The following is a 13,558-nucleotide window of genomic DNA, read 5'->3' on the forward strand; positions in this document are numbered from 1 at the left end:
ACAAACAAGAGCAGCAGATACCTTTGCTCCGAGTTGTGCTGATCCTGATCAAAAGACACGATCAACTTTGCCAAACAAACTCAATGGCACAGTTGAACAAGACCCAGCCTTTTTCCAAATTTGCTTTCTGCAAAGAAAAATTCCTCGCTAGATGCCGATGCAGCATCCAACAATATCTTGCATTTTGGGTGCTTCCTGCAGCTCCACCACCACCACCACCACCACAAAAGCCACCCTTCCACTCCATCATACCCTCAGAGCTGTAAAAGCACAGCCGAGCCAAAAATGTGCTCAAAAGCACGCCCAGCCCTTCTCATACCCCATCTTATTCCATCCCATTCCCCAGAAGTGCACCATGCTAAGCGGCAAAAGCTGCCTCTGATGCCCAAATCATTTCATCCGGCTGGCTAAAGGAGAGATAGGTGGTAGCTAGCATAGGACGCCCCTCCCAAGTTATCCTCTTGGCCCGGCTAAATCTTGCATTCCTCAACTTGCTCGCCGGATTCTTGCATTCCTCCGCAAGCTTCTTCGGTCGCCGCATCACGCCGAGGGCTGGCGGTTCGCCGGCGCTGATTGGTCTCTGCGCATTGTTTAAGCTCAGCCAGGTTTCTTTTTCTCTTGTTCGAATGCTGGTATTTAAGGTGAGGGGGAGCTTTGCAAGAAAGGAATGGCTTGGATGGGTTTAGTAGCATGAGGTGGTAGTGGGAGAGAGAGCAGAGACTAGAAGCTTGCCCTGTCCATTCATCTTCTCCTTCTGCCATTGCCGGCATACGTAGGCGCGTCGATCAATCTTGCTTCGGTTTGATCTTTTGCTGCTCAAGAGGTTCAGTTCAGTTGCTTGCTCTTTATCTTCTTGGAGGTGCTTGCTCTGTTCCTGCCGAGGGGAGATTTGAGAGACAAGCATCAATGCTACTGCTTGGAAGAAAAAGTCTGCTTGCTGCAGTGTCAGGCTGTGTGATTCTCTTGCTTGCAAGCTCAATCCATGGCGCTTCAGATAGCCTGGAGGGTCTGAACCAAAGCTACAAGAGCGTTCAGCCATTGGAGGTAAATAAAAAGTTGTCAAGTTTTCTCTCCCCTGTAAATAAGTTTCAGAGACTCTTTCCATGCTCCTATGAAACTTTTGATGCAAGAATCTGAATGTGTCATTGCACAACTGCTATCACTGACTAACAGAAAACTTACACTGGGATGAACTGCTGTTTTTTTGCAGCTGACGCCCAAACTGTCGCTGCAGCTCAAGCTCCACGCCTTCCTCCTCTGGTCGTCCGTCGGCTTCCTGATGCCGATCGGCGTGCTGCTGATCAGGTTCTCGAGCAACGTGAAGAGCGCCAAGGCCGTCAGGGTCCTCTTCTACTGCCACGTCGCCGCGCAGGTCGCCGGCGTGGCCCTGGCCACCGCCGCGGCGGCGCTGTCGATCACCAACTTCGAGAACGCGTTCAACAACACCCACCAGCGGATCGGGGTCGCCCTCTACGGCCTCGTCTGGCTCCAGCCGCTCATCGGCTTCCTCAGGCCCGACAGGTACGAACATATTGTCACGCATAGATTCTGTCAGAAATTTGTGTGTTTCCCGACTGAATGAAGGTTTGTGATGTCTTGTTCTTCAGGGGCGTGAAGGCTCGGAGCGTGTGGTACCTGGCGCACTGGCTGCTGGGGGTGGTGGTGTGCGTCGCCGGGGTGGCCAACGTCTACATCGGTCTCCACACGTACCGGGAGAGGACGGGGAGGAGCGTCGGGCTCTGGACGGCGCTCCTCACCGCCGAGGTCTCCGCCGTGGCGCTCGCCTACCTCCTCCAGGACAGGTGGAACCACATCGTCCGGCAAGAAGAGGCGGCCACTGGCGAGGAGCGGCGGTCGGAGACGGAGACGTCGGAGGAGCCGTCGTACCCGGCCAACGACCACAAGGAGGTGGCCGTGATGCCGTAGCATGGAGATATATGGGAGCTTCGCTTGGGCAAAATGCAACACCGATTCTGTACAGTTCATGTGTCTTGGTAACTTGTTAGCTGAAGCTGCAGATTGAACAGCTTTTCAGTGAGAGTAGATAGAAAATAACTCTCGCTGGTGCATGATCAATTAACAGGAGATTTATACGCAGTACCAATATGATGAGACATTCCAGGAACCACAATGACCATATATAGTTTGCACTTCCCCAAATACACTGACCAACAGTGACCAAAATGAATTCCGCGGACAAGTTCAGCGACCCAGGCATTTTACTCTAATAAGTGAAAGTACGCCCATTACAACCTGCGAACTATGGTTTAGAGGCAAGCTTGGCAATGAGCTCGTTCAGAACAGAGGGGTCAGTTGCAGTCATGTGCTGCCAATCGCTAGTCGCCATGACTCCTCCCATGTCTTCAGCGGACTGGACTTTGAGGAACTCCAGGCAGACCTCCTTGAGTCCACGACAATGGTGCTGTGCTGCCAGAGCAAGGATGACCGTCACCGAGCTCAAGCCAATGTGCTCCGACAACCTCTCTTCACACATCAACTTGAGCCTCTAGAGATCAAACCTATCTGCGGCGGCAAGCAAGTGTCGCAGCCAAGTAACCTCAGCACCGACTTCCCCTGCCACCTCCATCTTGGGCATTGAGTCAGTGTAGACGAAATTGAGCAAGGCCTTGAACACATCCGCCTCCATGTCTTGTATCTGTATGGCACTGGCTGTAGCAACCCCCTCCTTCATGGGACCAAAGAGCTCTGCCATGAAGACGGCAGAACGGGACGCGAGCACGCACCGGTGGGCGTCGAACGTCTTGTGTCCGACCTCGAACGTCACGTCTGCGCCCACCTTTGTCACAAAGAGATGGTTCAGATGCTCGCTTATGTTGGATGGTGGCACCTCGATCAAGGGAGCAGCAGCAGCTTCCACGATGATGAAATCGCACCGGATGGTGAAACAATCATCCTTGAGATGCTCGGACGTGTCAAGGTCCTCTTTCTTTGTGAAACGACGACGGCCCCAAGTAGCGCCACTTCCAGAGAAGCCACATGCTTCGATTGCACGGATGACTGCATGATCTTGCAGGTCAGCCTGATGAGTGAAGCTAAACTGGAGGTGCACCTTCACAGGCCGTGCAACATCCTGGTCAAGCACTAGATAAACCGAGATGAAACCGACATCCTCCGAGCGACAACCATTGGGATGGAGCCCGAGAGCCCATCGATATCCTCCAGCTTTGAAAGAGCCGGTCCTGATTGTCTCTCCATTGGGCAGGTCCTTGATGCGGGAGTAACCTTCCACCACAAGCAGATGGTGATAGTAGCAGCTGCCTCTGCTGGCTGCGCTGGAGCCGTAGTAAATCGTGGCCGAGTCTGCGGTAGATGGCTGCACCAGTCGGCCGTCGGCAACGACGGATACGCCGGCGAACGGCATGGCGATCTTGTGGGCTAGCACTTTGGCGATGTGGAGCAGCAGGGGTCGCTAGGTGTCATCGCCGGCGGGAGGGGAGGAGAGGGTGCGCGTGGAATAGTTTTCCCGCCAGCGTTTCGTTCCCGCGAGCGCCGACCATACAACGATCCCTCTGTTTGAGCATCTCCAGTCACAAACATTGAATTTAAGTCTTTGTTTATTTGTGAACATGAGCTGGACTTAAAATAGTTAGAAGAGGAAGATCAGACTGAAGCTGCAGATTGCACAGCTTTTCAAGCGTAGATACATACAACACTACAACACCACGCGGATTGCATGAGCATGATCAACAAGAGATTTATTTCATAAACTAACTTCTTATATGTGCCAAGTAGACAACTATTCAGTCAAGAACCACAATGATAGTTTGCAATTTCCAAAATACAATTACCAAGCAAACAAACTGAATTCCTCGCAGCTTGTTCAGCTGTCGAGGCATTTTAGTCTAAGTGAAAAACTAAGCTTTGGAAGCGAGCTTGGCAATGAGCTCTTTCACAATGGAGAGATCGGTCACAGCTATGTGCTCCCACTCACTGGTCGCCATGACTACTTGCAAGTCTTCAGCGGACTGGACTTTGAGAAACTCCAGGCAGGCCTCCTTGAGTCCATGGCAATGGTGCTGCGCTGACAGACCAAGGATTTCCGTCACCGAGCTCAAATCTATGTGCCTCCACAGCCTGTGTTCGCACATTTGACTTGAGCCGCTGGAGATCAAGCCTATCCGCCGCGGCAAGCAAGTGTCGCAGCCACGTAACCCTAGCGACAGCTTCCCCTGCCTCCCCTTGCACCTCCATCTTGGGCATCGAGTCAGTGTAGATGAAACTAAGCAATGCCTTGAACACATCCGGTTCCATGTCTTGTATCTGTATGGCATCGGCTGTAGCAATCCCCTCCTTCATGGGGCCAAAGAGCTCTGCCATGAAGACAGCTGAACGGGACGCGAGCACACAACGGTGTGCGGCGAACGTCTCGTGGCCGATCTCAAACGTCACGTCGGCGCCCACCTTCGTCACAAAGAGGTGGTTCAGATGCTTGCTTATGTTAGATGGGGGCACCTCCGTGACGGCAGCAGCGGCTTCAGCGATGATGAAGTCACACCGGATGGTGAAGCAGTCATCCTTGAGACGCTTGGACTTCTCAAGGGTCTCTCTTTTTATGAAATGGTGGAGACCAAAACCATAGCCTTTTTTATGGAAAGAGGATGCTTTGATTGCACGGACGCGTGCAGGTTCATGTTTGTGAACCTCGCCAATGAAAGTAAACTGATGGTGCGCCTTCACGGGCTGTGCAACATTCTGATCAAGGGTAAGAAAGACAGAAATGTAACCAGCATCATCCAGGAGGTCACCATTGGGATAAAACTTGAGAGCCCATTGATAGCCTCCAGCTTTGAAGGGGCGACTCCTTATGACCACTCCGTTGAGTGTATCTTTGATGCGGGAGTAACCCTCCACCACAAGCAGATGATGATACCAGCTGCCGCAGCAGGTCGTGCTTGAGTAGATGGCCGACGCCGTGGACGACGGCTGGAGCAGCCTGCCGTCAGCAACGACGGATACGCCGGCGAACGACATGATTCCTTCGATCTTGTGATGTGGACTAGCACTTTGGCGATGCCGCTGGGCGAGCGGCGAGCCGGCGGTAAGGGAGAGAGTGGGCGGCGGGAGAGGCGGCTTGGGGGAGCGGTTTCGGCAGGTGAGTCGGCGCTGCGGAGAGCGGGGCAGGGGAATGGTCGACGGCCAGGCGGCCCTGGGGAGAGCTGCGTAGGGGAGTGGTCTACGGCGAGGCGGCGCTCGGAAGTGATCGACGGCGAGGAGGCATTGGGATCGGCGGCGGTGTAGGAGGCTTGAGACTAGGATTGGATTGGCCCAGATTTAAGCAATGCGTTTGTTACGCTCAAAATAGGTGCTGCGTGTATTTTTTTTCTTTTGATGAAAAGGACTGAAGGCCGTACATTAAGTAGCAAGAAATCCTTAAAAAAGACCACTACACTATTTGAAAAAAAATATCTAAATATCTAGAGTCTCGAAGTCTTGTTCGTTCCGCAGCGTCGTGCCATGAGCAAAGCTCGTTGCCACCTCTAGGCTTCCGTCTAAATGGAACAAACTAACTTAAATCCAGTAGTTCGTAGAAGCAGCGGCCGAAAAATTATCGAAGTATACTAGAAGAAGCCGGTGACCGCAATCTACGAAACTAGTCGCCGCTTCGGAGAAGAAAATGCCAGAGAGGGCCTGCAGAATGTCCCAATTCCAGTCAGACCGAGTCAGGGAACACAAATCTCACACGCTACTTCGACGAGGTCAATGGTTATCCAACCTTTATCAACCGAAAACTGGAGCTGGAGAATCTGGGCATACATCCATATGCCGGGGAAAATACAACTAGTGTCGGAAAAAGAACATGATTTTTTAGACATTTCTCGAAAACTGTTCAACATCCCATAGTTAGATTCCCATATGAAATTGGGCTCTCTCAGAGCTCAGCAACTGTGGGACGTCAGATCTCGAGCTTGATGCGATTCTAACCGTTCGATTTGGCCTCCAGTGATTCCTGGCCGTCAGATAAAAATGGGGTTCGAAGCAATGAATAGTAAAAAACAAATACACTTCGGGATTTTGGTCTTATCTGACTGAACCGTGGGGCCTGGCATTCATGGGCCGTGCATGTCAGCGACCTTGGCTGTAGGGGTGCCCGGTGTTGTCCTTCCGCGGTCAAAGACGAGTGGCCCCGCTTGAAATTTCGCTGCCCCGCCGAGAGCATTCGTGGCATTTCACGTGTGTGACCGTGCGTGATATTCAAACAACTACGTAGGGTTGTGAGGCAGGACTAAAAACACCGAGCTCTAAAGTTGGAATTGATAAAATCCAAATTGTCATTTACGTAAGTTGGAATTGGTCAAACACGTCTATATCTGAAGAATCTCATGCACTTTGGAATTTATAAAATTCAAATTGTAAGCGTATACTTACCCAGGTACATCTGTCCACATACGCGCCTCTAAAGTTGTTTAACAAGGAAGTAGAGCCTTCAGCACATATGAGAAGTAAATATGGTGACATGGGATCCCCTTGTCATATCTCCCTCTGTTTCTTTTTACCAGAACAGCATGAGCTCTGCATTTTCATTTCAGTACGTAGGGGAGAAATTGTACAAGACTGAATCAAAACAGCCGAACAAACAATAGAAAAAAGAAGTCAGAAACTAAATCTGAATCTGTGCAAACAGTTCGACCATACAGGTATAACACACTCACTCCCATGCCTCCTTGAGGAGGCCAATAGCTTCTCTAGCCAAAGACAGGACCATCGCACTGGAGTTCACCGCGGCCTTATGCTTCAAGTGATGTAAATTAACCGCCGCTGAGCATTCATCCACTTATGCCCATCTTTTCCTCAGGCGTCTAGTCTTGCACAAGCAATCATTGATTGAAACGGCAGCCAGGGCGCCTGAGCAGCAGCCGGAAAACAGCACCGGCCAGGAACCAAGTTTCCTTCTCAAAAGGACAATCAAGAGAAAGGTGCTTGGCGGACTCGATCGTTTGGTCATAGTTAGAGTAAACATCATGGTGCTCCAAGTTCTTTATTCTCAGTCTATCTGCCTTCCAAAGACTGTTCTAGTCTTCTAGAGGTGAGTCCAGATGAAGAATTTGATTTTCATCTCTTCGCTTTCATGTTCCAAACCTTCTCAAGCTAATTTGGGTCCGTTGGCCGAGTCAATCTTCCAGGATATCTCATCACGTTTTGGCTCAACAGTGGAAAACATGTCCAGCACATCTGCAGAGCAGATATTACCTAAACCACTCGTCCGATATCCATTGTGGATATCATTTTCACCGTGAGATTCTTAGATCAAGCCATAGCCAACAAGGTTTTGTGCCAGCTCTTCGGAGCATGCCAATCAAGCATCTTTGGTTCCAGAAACTAGTAAAAAAATGGTACTGTATAGTAGATTGCCATTCACTTTTACCAAGAAGCCGACGGGCGTGACACACTTGATGAGCAGCCTCGTAAAGCTATCAATGAACCTAGCTTGTACAACATTGTTACCAAATCATGTCGCTCACCTTATCGTATGCTTTCAGCTTGTCAAGCTTGACTGCACAATATCTGCAGCACCAGCCCATCATGCCCATCATGACAATATATCAGGGGTTAACATAGACCACACATGACAATATGACATAAACCGCACCAGCCCATCATGCCCCATGGGGACAGTTAGATTTCGTCGAAAACTTCCGGTTTTGAGGGACATATATCCTGACGTCTCCATATCGTGATCTTATGGCACTTGAACATGTTGTCTGAATAATTTCTTCAGGGGCGTCAAGGAGATGAGCCTGTGGTACCTTGGCTGCTGACGCTGGCGCCAGGAACCACTTCATGCATTGCTGGCGATGGTCCAAGACAGAGACGGAGGAGGAGCCGTCGTACTCGGCCGACAACCACAATTTTTTTTGAAAGATCCAGCATGATGTTGGCTTATCATTGATTTAGGAGGAAGAAGGCGGGAAACAGTGTTGATCAAGCGATCAGTGGGTGGTCAGAGGCAAAAAAACTAAAGGAGGAAAAACTCGCCAGAGATGGCGAGACACTACTTTAGGTTACAATTTCCCGGAAATCCCCTAGGGGGCTCTGTAAATGCAGCGCACCCGCCAGCCTCGATTGCTCCAGGCTTCTTCGGATGGCGCTGATGATGCTTCCTGATGCTGGGTGTTTGTTTCTGACAGTGGCCTCGTCTGGCTCTTGCAAAAGCTCCCAGGAAATCAGCATGAACATGGACCAACAACCACAACTAGGTGGCTGTGATGCTGCATAACATGCTTTGCGACAGGAGCTCGCTTAGGCAAATGCAACACCGATCTGTGCAGTGAGATTTGGCAGCTTTTCGAGAGTACAACAAGGGGTGTAGTTTGCATGCAGTACCCGTAAAGTGGAGACATTTCAGCAACCACAATGACTGTAGTGTGCAGTGAGACATATTCAGGAACCACAATAATGATAGTTTGCACTTTCCAAAATATAATGACCAAAGTGCATAATTCCTCGCACAAGTTCAGCAACCGATGCATTTTAGTCTAAGTGAAAACACACCATCACACAACCGGACCAAAGTGAATTCCTTGCACAGGATCAGCTACTAATGCATTTTACTCTAGGTGAAAGCACACCATTACAACCAACCAACTACGCTTTCAGAGCGAGCTTGGTGATGAGCTCGTTCACAATGGAGAGATCGGTCGCAGCTATGTGCTTCCATTCACTTGTCGCCATGACCTGTCCCAAGTCTGCAGCAGACTGAACTTTGAGGAACTCCAGGCAGGTCTCCTTCAGCGCGTGGCAACGGTGCCGAGCAGCTAGACCAAGGATAGACGTCACCGAGCTCATATCTATGTGCCCCCATAGCCTCTCCTCGCACATCGACTTGAGGCGCTGGAGATCATATCTGTCCGCCGCTGCAAGCAGGTGGTGCAGCCACATAACCTCATCGGCTCCACCTTCTCCTACTTCTGCTTCCCCTTCCACCTCCATCTCGGGCATCAGATCGGTGTAGACGAAACTGAGCAAGGCCTTGAACACGTTCGGTTCCATGTCTTGTATCTGTATGGCACCTGAAGTGGTTCCTTCCTTCATGGGGCCAAAGAGCTCTGCCATGAAGATGGAAGAACGGGACGCGAGCACACACCGGTGGGCGGCGAATGTCTCGTGGCCGACCTCGAACGTCACGTCGGTGCCCACCTTTGTCACTAAGAGATTGTTGAGATGGTCGCTTATGTTAGATGGTGGCACCTTGATCAAGGGAGCAGCACACTAGTAGAAAACGGAGCTTTAAAACCGGTTTATAAGGGCCTTTAGTGCCGGTTCTGTAACCGGCACTAAAGTGTGGGCACTAAAGGCCCCCCCCTCTAGTACCGGTTCAGCACGAACCGCTACTAAAGGCCCACCACGTGGCGTGAGCTCGCGTCGTGGTATGGGGGACCTTTAGTACCGGTTGGTGTTACCAACCGGTACTAAAGGTTTTTTTTTTTGAAATTTTTGAAGAAAAAAATTGATTTTTTTTCAATTTTTGATTTTCTGAATTATTTGATGATTTAGTCTCGAACCACCCCTCTTAACTGCTCAAAGTATGGATCACTCATTTCAAATCGTCTAACTTCCTGACCGGTCATCCATCCTCTCACTCCCCCAGCCTGAGCACGCTTAACTTCGGAGTTCTGTTCCCCCTACTTTCCAAGTCTGCACTTATTGTTTTCCTGACAAACGTAAGCTGTTAAACCTATTAACCCTCAGCAGTTTAGCTTGAACATTAGGTCATACGTTTCACCGTTTGAGTTTGAAACTATTATTCTAAAAAACAGTAATTATTTAGTAACACTAATATTTCTTAAATAAGTTTGACCACAGTTTGACCAGATTTGACCAAAATTCAAAAAATTGAAATAATTATTTAGTAACACTAATATTCTTGACTAATTATGTAGTAACATTAATACTTCTTGAATAAGTAGTTTGACCATAGTTTGACCAGATTTAACCAAAATTTAAAAAAAACTGAAATTTGGGCATATATTTTTTTTCCTTTTGGAAGTTGAGAATTCTAAAAAATTGCAAATAGGCCGTAGGCCGTCAAAATCGGATGCGGATTTTCGTGCTGAATTTTTTGATATATTATACGTTTTTTCCCGACATCGTATGCAAAAGTTATAGCCGTTTTTATATTTTCCCTACACTTTTTGCAAAACATATCCAAATTTAAGTTTTCAAATTTTCCTAACTAGTAGATGTAGTAATATAACTACCTCTCAAAGGATTTTATTTTTTGAAGTTTTTATCATTTTCTTTTGATTTTTTCAAAATTGAAATGGCGATAAGGGGGGAGGGGGTAGAGTTTGAAAATTGCCTTATAGTCCCCTCCAACCGGGACTATAGGTCAGACCCCTTTAGTCCCGGTTCATGCCACGAACCGGTAATAAAGGTTAGCCCTTTAGTACCGGTTTGTGCCACGAACCGGTACTAAAGGTGATCATGGGCCCCCGGCCTGACGCCAGCCTGTCACCACCCCTTTAGTACCGGTTCGTGGCATGAACCGGTACTAAAGGTTCAACACGAACCGGCATTAATGCATAGCCGTTCGAACCGGCATTAATGGTACCATTAGTACCGGATCAAAATCAAACCGGGACTAATGTGTCTCACATTAGGTCCTTTTTCTACTAGTGGCAGTAGCTTCGTCGATGATGAAATCACACCGGATGATGAAACAATCGTCCTTGAGAAGATGCTTTGACTTGTCAAGGTCCTCTTCTTTCATGAAACGATGACCACCCCAAGTAGAGCCACTGCGAGAGAAGTTACATGTTTTGGCTCCATGGATGAGTGCGAGTTCTTGCTTGTCAACCTCATGAATGAAACTAAACTGGAGATGCAGCTTCACAGGCCGTGCAACATCCTGGTCAAGGACAAGATAAACAGAGATGAAACCGACATCCTCCGATCGAAAACCATTGGGATGGAACCTCAAAGCCCATTGATAGCCTCCAGCTTGGAAAGAGCCGGTCTTGATTGTCTCTCCATTGGGCAGGTGTTTGATGCGGGAGTAGCCTTCCACCACAAGCAGGTGATAGTACCAGCTGCCTCTGCTGGCTTCGCTGGAGATCACGGCCGACTCCGCGGATGGCTGCGGCAGCCTGCCGCGACCGACGAGGGATACACTGGCGAACGACATGATTCCTGCGGCCTTGCGGGCTAGAACTTTGGCGACGTGGAGCAGCAGCGGTCGCTGGGCGAGCCGGCGGCAGGGGAGGGTGGCGTTGAGTGGGCGCGGGGAGAGGCCTCTTGGGGGGACGGCCGCACGGGAGAGGGGTTTCGGCAGGCGATTCGGCGCTGGGCAAGGAAGTGGTCGACGGCGAGGCGGCGCAAGGGGACGGTGGCGAGCAGAGCAGCTTTTTTTTAGCCAGGAGCAGAGCACCTACATTAGTGCGGCCCAGGAAAATTCCACGCAGTGGGCTCAAATATTCCCGCCTGGCCCAAATTGAAGCGCTTTTACGCGTAATATTATTCCCGCAGCCCAGGTTTTTTTTTTGAGGACCATGGCAGAACTCAATCCATGGGTAGTACAAACTCTTCCCTCATTACAAAATTGTGCCTAGTCTCGTACCCTTTAGGGTTTTCTTTTCCTAGGCGGCAGCCAAGGAGACCCCTCGACCACGGCGAGGCAGATCGGATCTCGTATCCGGACTCCAGCCCGGCGAGGTCCACGCGAGCCAGAAGGTTGGAACAACTAACCTAGGCGGGGCGATCATGGCGAGTGCTGATTCGTCTACGTCTAGGGTGGATGGGCGGAAGAACAAGGAGCAGGAGGGAGGGAAGACGGAGGAGAAGGGGGACGGTGGGTTGGAAGGGCCGAGCGATGGAGCGAAGGTATCACAGGAGGATTCGTTGAACGACAAGCTCAAGTACATGAATCTCAGGGAGGATGAGGAGGAAGATGTGGTACTGGAGGAAGATTTGGAAGAGTTGGAGAAGGATGCTGAATTCATGGCGCTGGCTAGGGTTCATACCAATAAAAAGTTCAGCCATGGGGCCTTTTATGGCAACATGAGGTCGGTATGGAACCTGGCGCAAGAAGTAGAGTTTAGGGCAACTGAGGACAATCTGTTTTCGGTTCAGATGAGCTGCTTGGGAGATTGGGAGAGGGTGATGAACGACGGGCCATGGATATTCAGGAACTGTCCCGTTCTGTTGGCTCCATATGATGGGTGGTCGGATGTGAATGAGGTGGAACTATACACTTACCAGGTGTGGATGAGGGTGATGGGGCTAAAGGAGAAAATGAGGTCTGCTAGTATTGCCAGGCAACTAGCTAAAAAGGCAGGGGATGTGGTGCGTGTGGATGAACGATCAGTCAAGGGGCAAGGTGGAGGCATTAGGGTGAGAGTCACGCTGGATGTGAGGAAACCTCTGACGAGATGTGCTAGTCTCACGCTAAGGCAAAAGAAGGTGTTTTTTGAATTTGAATATGAGAAGATGCCGGTGTTCTGTGGAGTTTGTGGTTTGGTTAGCCATGTTGCGAAGGAGCATGGTAATGGAGTTCATGAAGAGAGTGTTATAATATACCCTATTGCTCTAATCGCGCCGGATTTTAGAAGGGACGATCAATGGGCACCAACGGGGCAGGAAGGAAGAGGGACAAAGGCTAGTTATGGAGGTAGAGGAGGAAGAGGGGGTGGAGTTTGGAGGAACCAACCTACGAGAGAAATGAGTGATGACGATCTGCGGAGCACTGCCAGTAGCCCGGAGAAAATCCCTAGTTTATCTCAATCTGAGGGCCACTTTAAAAGATGTCTGGAGTTTGGGGAGAAACACCAGGGGGTTGGGTCGCAACTAAGGTTGACTGATGGTATAGCAGGGGATGATTTAGAGGCGAATGAAGCAGGCAGAGAAGGTAGAGAGGAGGTGGAGGATGACACTAACTCGCAGGGGAGTAAGAGGCACAAGGTGGATGAGACGGTGACGATGGACCTGGCAACATTGGCGGCCCCTAGCTCGGGGGACCGCCAGGCCAAATGATTCTCCTAGGATGGAACTGCCGCGGGATGCGTCAGTCCCGGGCAGTTCGGGCACTCCTGGAGGTCCAGAGGTGCTATAAACCAGATGTGCTTTTTCTGTCGGAGGCACATTTGTCTGACGCGGGGGCGGAGAAGTTGATGACGAAGTTAGGTTTTCAGGAGAGGTTGGTTGACCCGAGTGATGGGAGGGTAGGAGGATTAGTGATGTTCTGGAAATGGGGAATGGATATCACAAAACTCGATGTAACGAGTAACTTTATTAATGTCATTGTTGATGACGGAAGGAAGTGGCGATGTACAGGCTTTTATGGAGAACCTGCAAGAGAACGTAAGCACAAATCCTGGGAGTATCTGCGATCGCTTCACCAGGTCATGGATATTCCATGGATGGTATTTGGAGACTTTAATGAGATCCTCTTTGCTCATGAGAAGGAGGGGGGAGCGGCGCGGGAGCAGCATGAAATGCAGGGGTTCAGAGATGCTCTGGCTGACTGCAATCTGGATGATATGGGAGCATCGGGGGACAGTTTTACGTGGAGCAGAGGACAAATAAAAGAGCGATTGGATATAGC

The 13,558-nt window shown here is 50.0% G+C and overlaps 2 protein-coding genes and 2 pseudogenes across 3 annotated transcripts; 1 reads left to right on the top strand and 3 right to left on the bottom strand.

Moving 5' to 3' along the window:
• The first annotated feature begins 240 nt into the window (after nt 1-240).
• Nucleotides 241-2,125, top strand: LOC125539001 (cytochrome b561 domain-containing protein At2g30890). Its single transcript, XM_048702357.2, has 3 exons — nt 241-1,044; nt 1,211-1,521; nt 1,608-2,125. The coding sequence occupies exons 1-3, from the start codon at nt 907-909 to the stop codon at nt 1,924-1,926; spliced, it is 768 nt and encodes a 255-aa protein (XP_048558314.1). The 5' UTR covers nt 241-906; the 3' UTR covers nt 1,927-2,125.
• Nucleotides 2,126-2,214: 89 nt separating this feature from the next.
• Nucleotides 2,215-3,388, bottom strand: LOC147992695 (BTB/POZ and MATH domain-containing protein 3-like; annotated as a pseudogene).
• A 487-nt stretch (nt 3,389-3,875) lies between these two features.
• LOC147992696 (BTB/POZ and MATH domain-containing protein 3-like) lies at nt 3,876-4,992 on the bottom strand (annotated as a pseudogene).
• A 3,612-nt stretch (nt 4,993-8,604) lies between these two features.
• On the bottom strand, nt 8,605-11,143 carry LOC147992697 (BTB/POZ and MATH domain-containing protein 3-like). Of its 2 annotated transcripts, none has more exons than XM_087541085.1 (2): nt 10,640-11,143; nt 8,605-9,228 (listed from the first exon to the last, which is right to left on the bottom strand). In XM_087541085.1, the coding sequence occupies exons 1-2, from the start codon at nt 11,141-11,143 to the stop codon at nt 8,605-8,607; spliced, it is 1,128 nt and encodes a 375-aa protein (XP_087397211.1). The 2 variants fall into 2 exon arrangements, with proteins under 2 accessions (XP_087397211.1, XP_087397214.1); XM_087541088.1 differs by having other exon boundaries at nt 8,605-9,218; nt 10,633-11,143.
• Nucleotides 11,144-13,558: the final 2,415 nt, after the last annotated feature.

Source organism: Triticum urartu, chromosome 1A (genome assembly GCF_056163025.1).
Source record: "Triticum urartu cultivar PI428250 chromosome 1A, HENAU_Tu73, whole genome shotgun sequence".
NCBI classification, from domain to species: Eukaryota; Viridiplantae; Streptophyta; class Magnoliopsida; order Poales; family Poaceae; genus Triticum; species Triticum urartu.

Bases quoted from the DNA above. Each gene is read 5' to 3' on its own strand.
- LOC125539001 (XM_048702357.2), top strand. From the start codon at position 907: ATGCTACTGCTTGGAAGAAAAAGTCTGCTTGCTGCAGTGTCAGGCTGT. The intron at 1,045-1,210 runs GTAAATAAAAAG...GTTTTTTTGCAG, and splicing joins AGAGCGTTCAGCCATTGGAG to CTGACGCCCAAACTGTCGCT. The intron at 1,522-1,607 runs GTACGAACATAT...CTTGTTCTTCAG, and splicing joins GGCTTCCTCAGGCCCGACAG to GGGCGTGAAGGCTCGGAGCG.
- LOC147992697 (XM_087541085.1), bottom strand. From the start codon at position 11,143: ATGTCGTTCGCCAGTGTATCCCTCGTCGGTCGCGGCAGGCTGCCGCAG. The intron at 9,229-10,639 runs GCCACTAGTAGA...GTTTTCTACTAG, and splicing joins TCATCATCGACGAAGCTACT to TGTGCTGCTCCCTTGATCAA.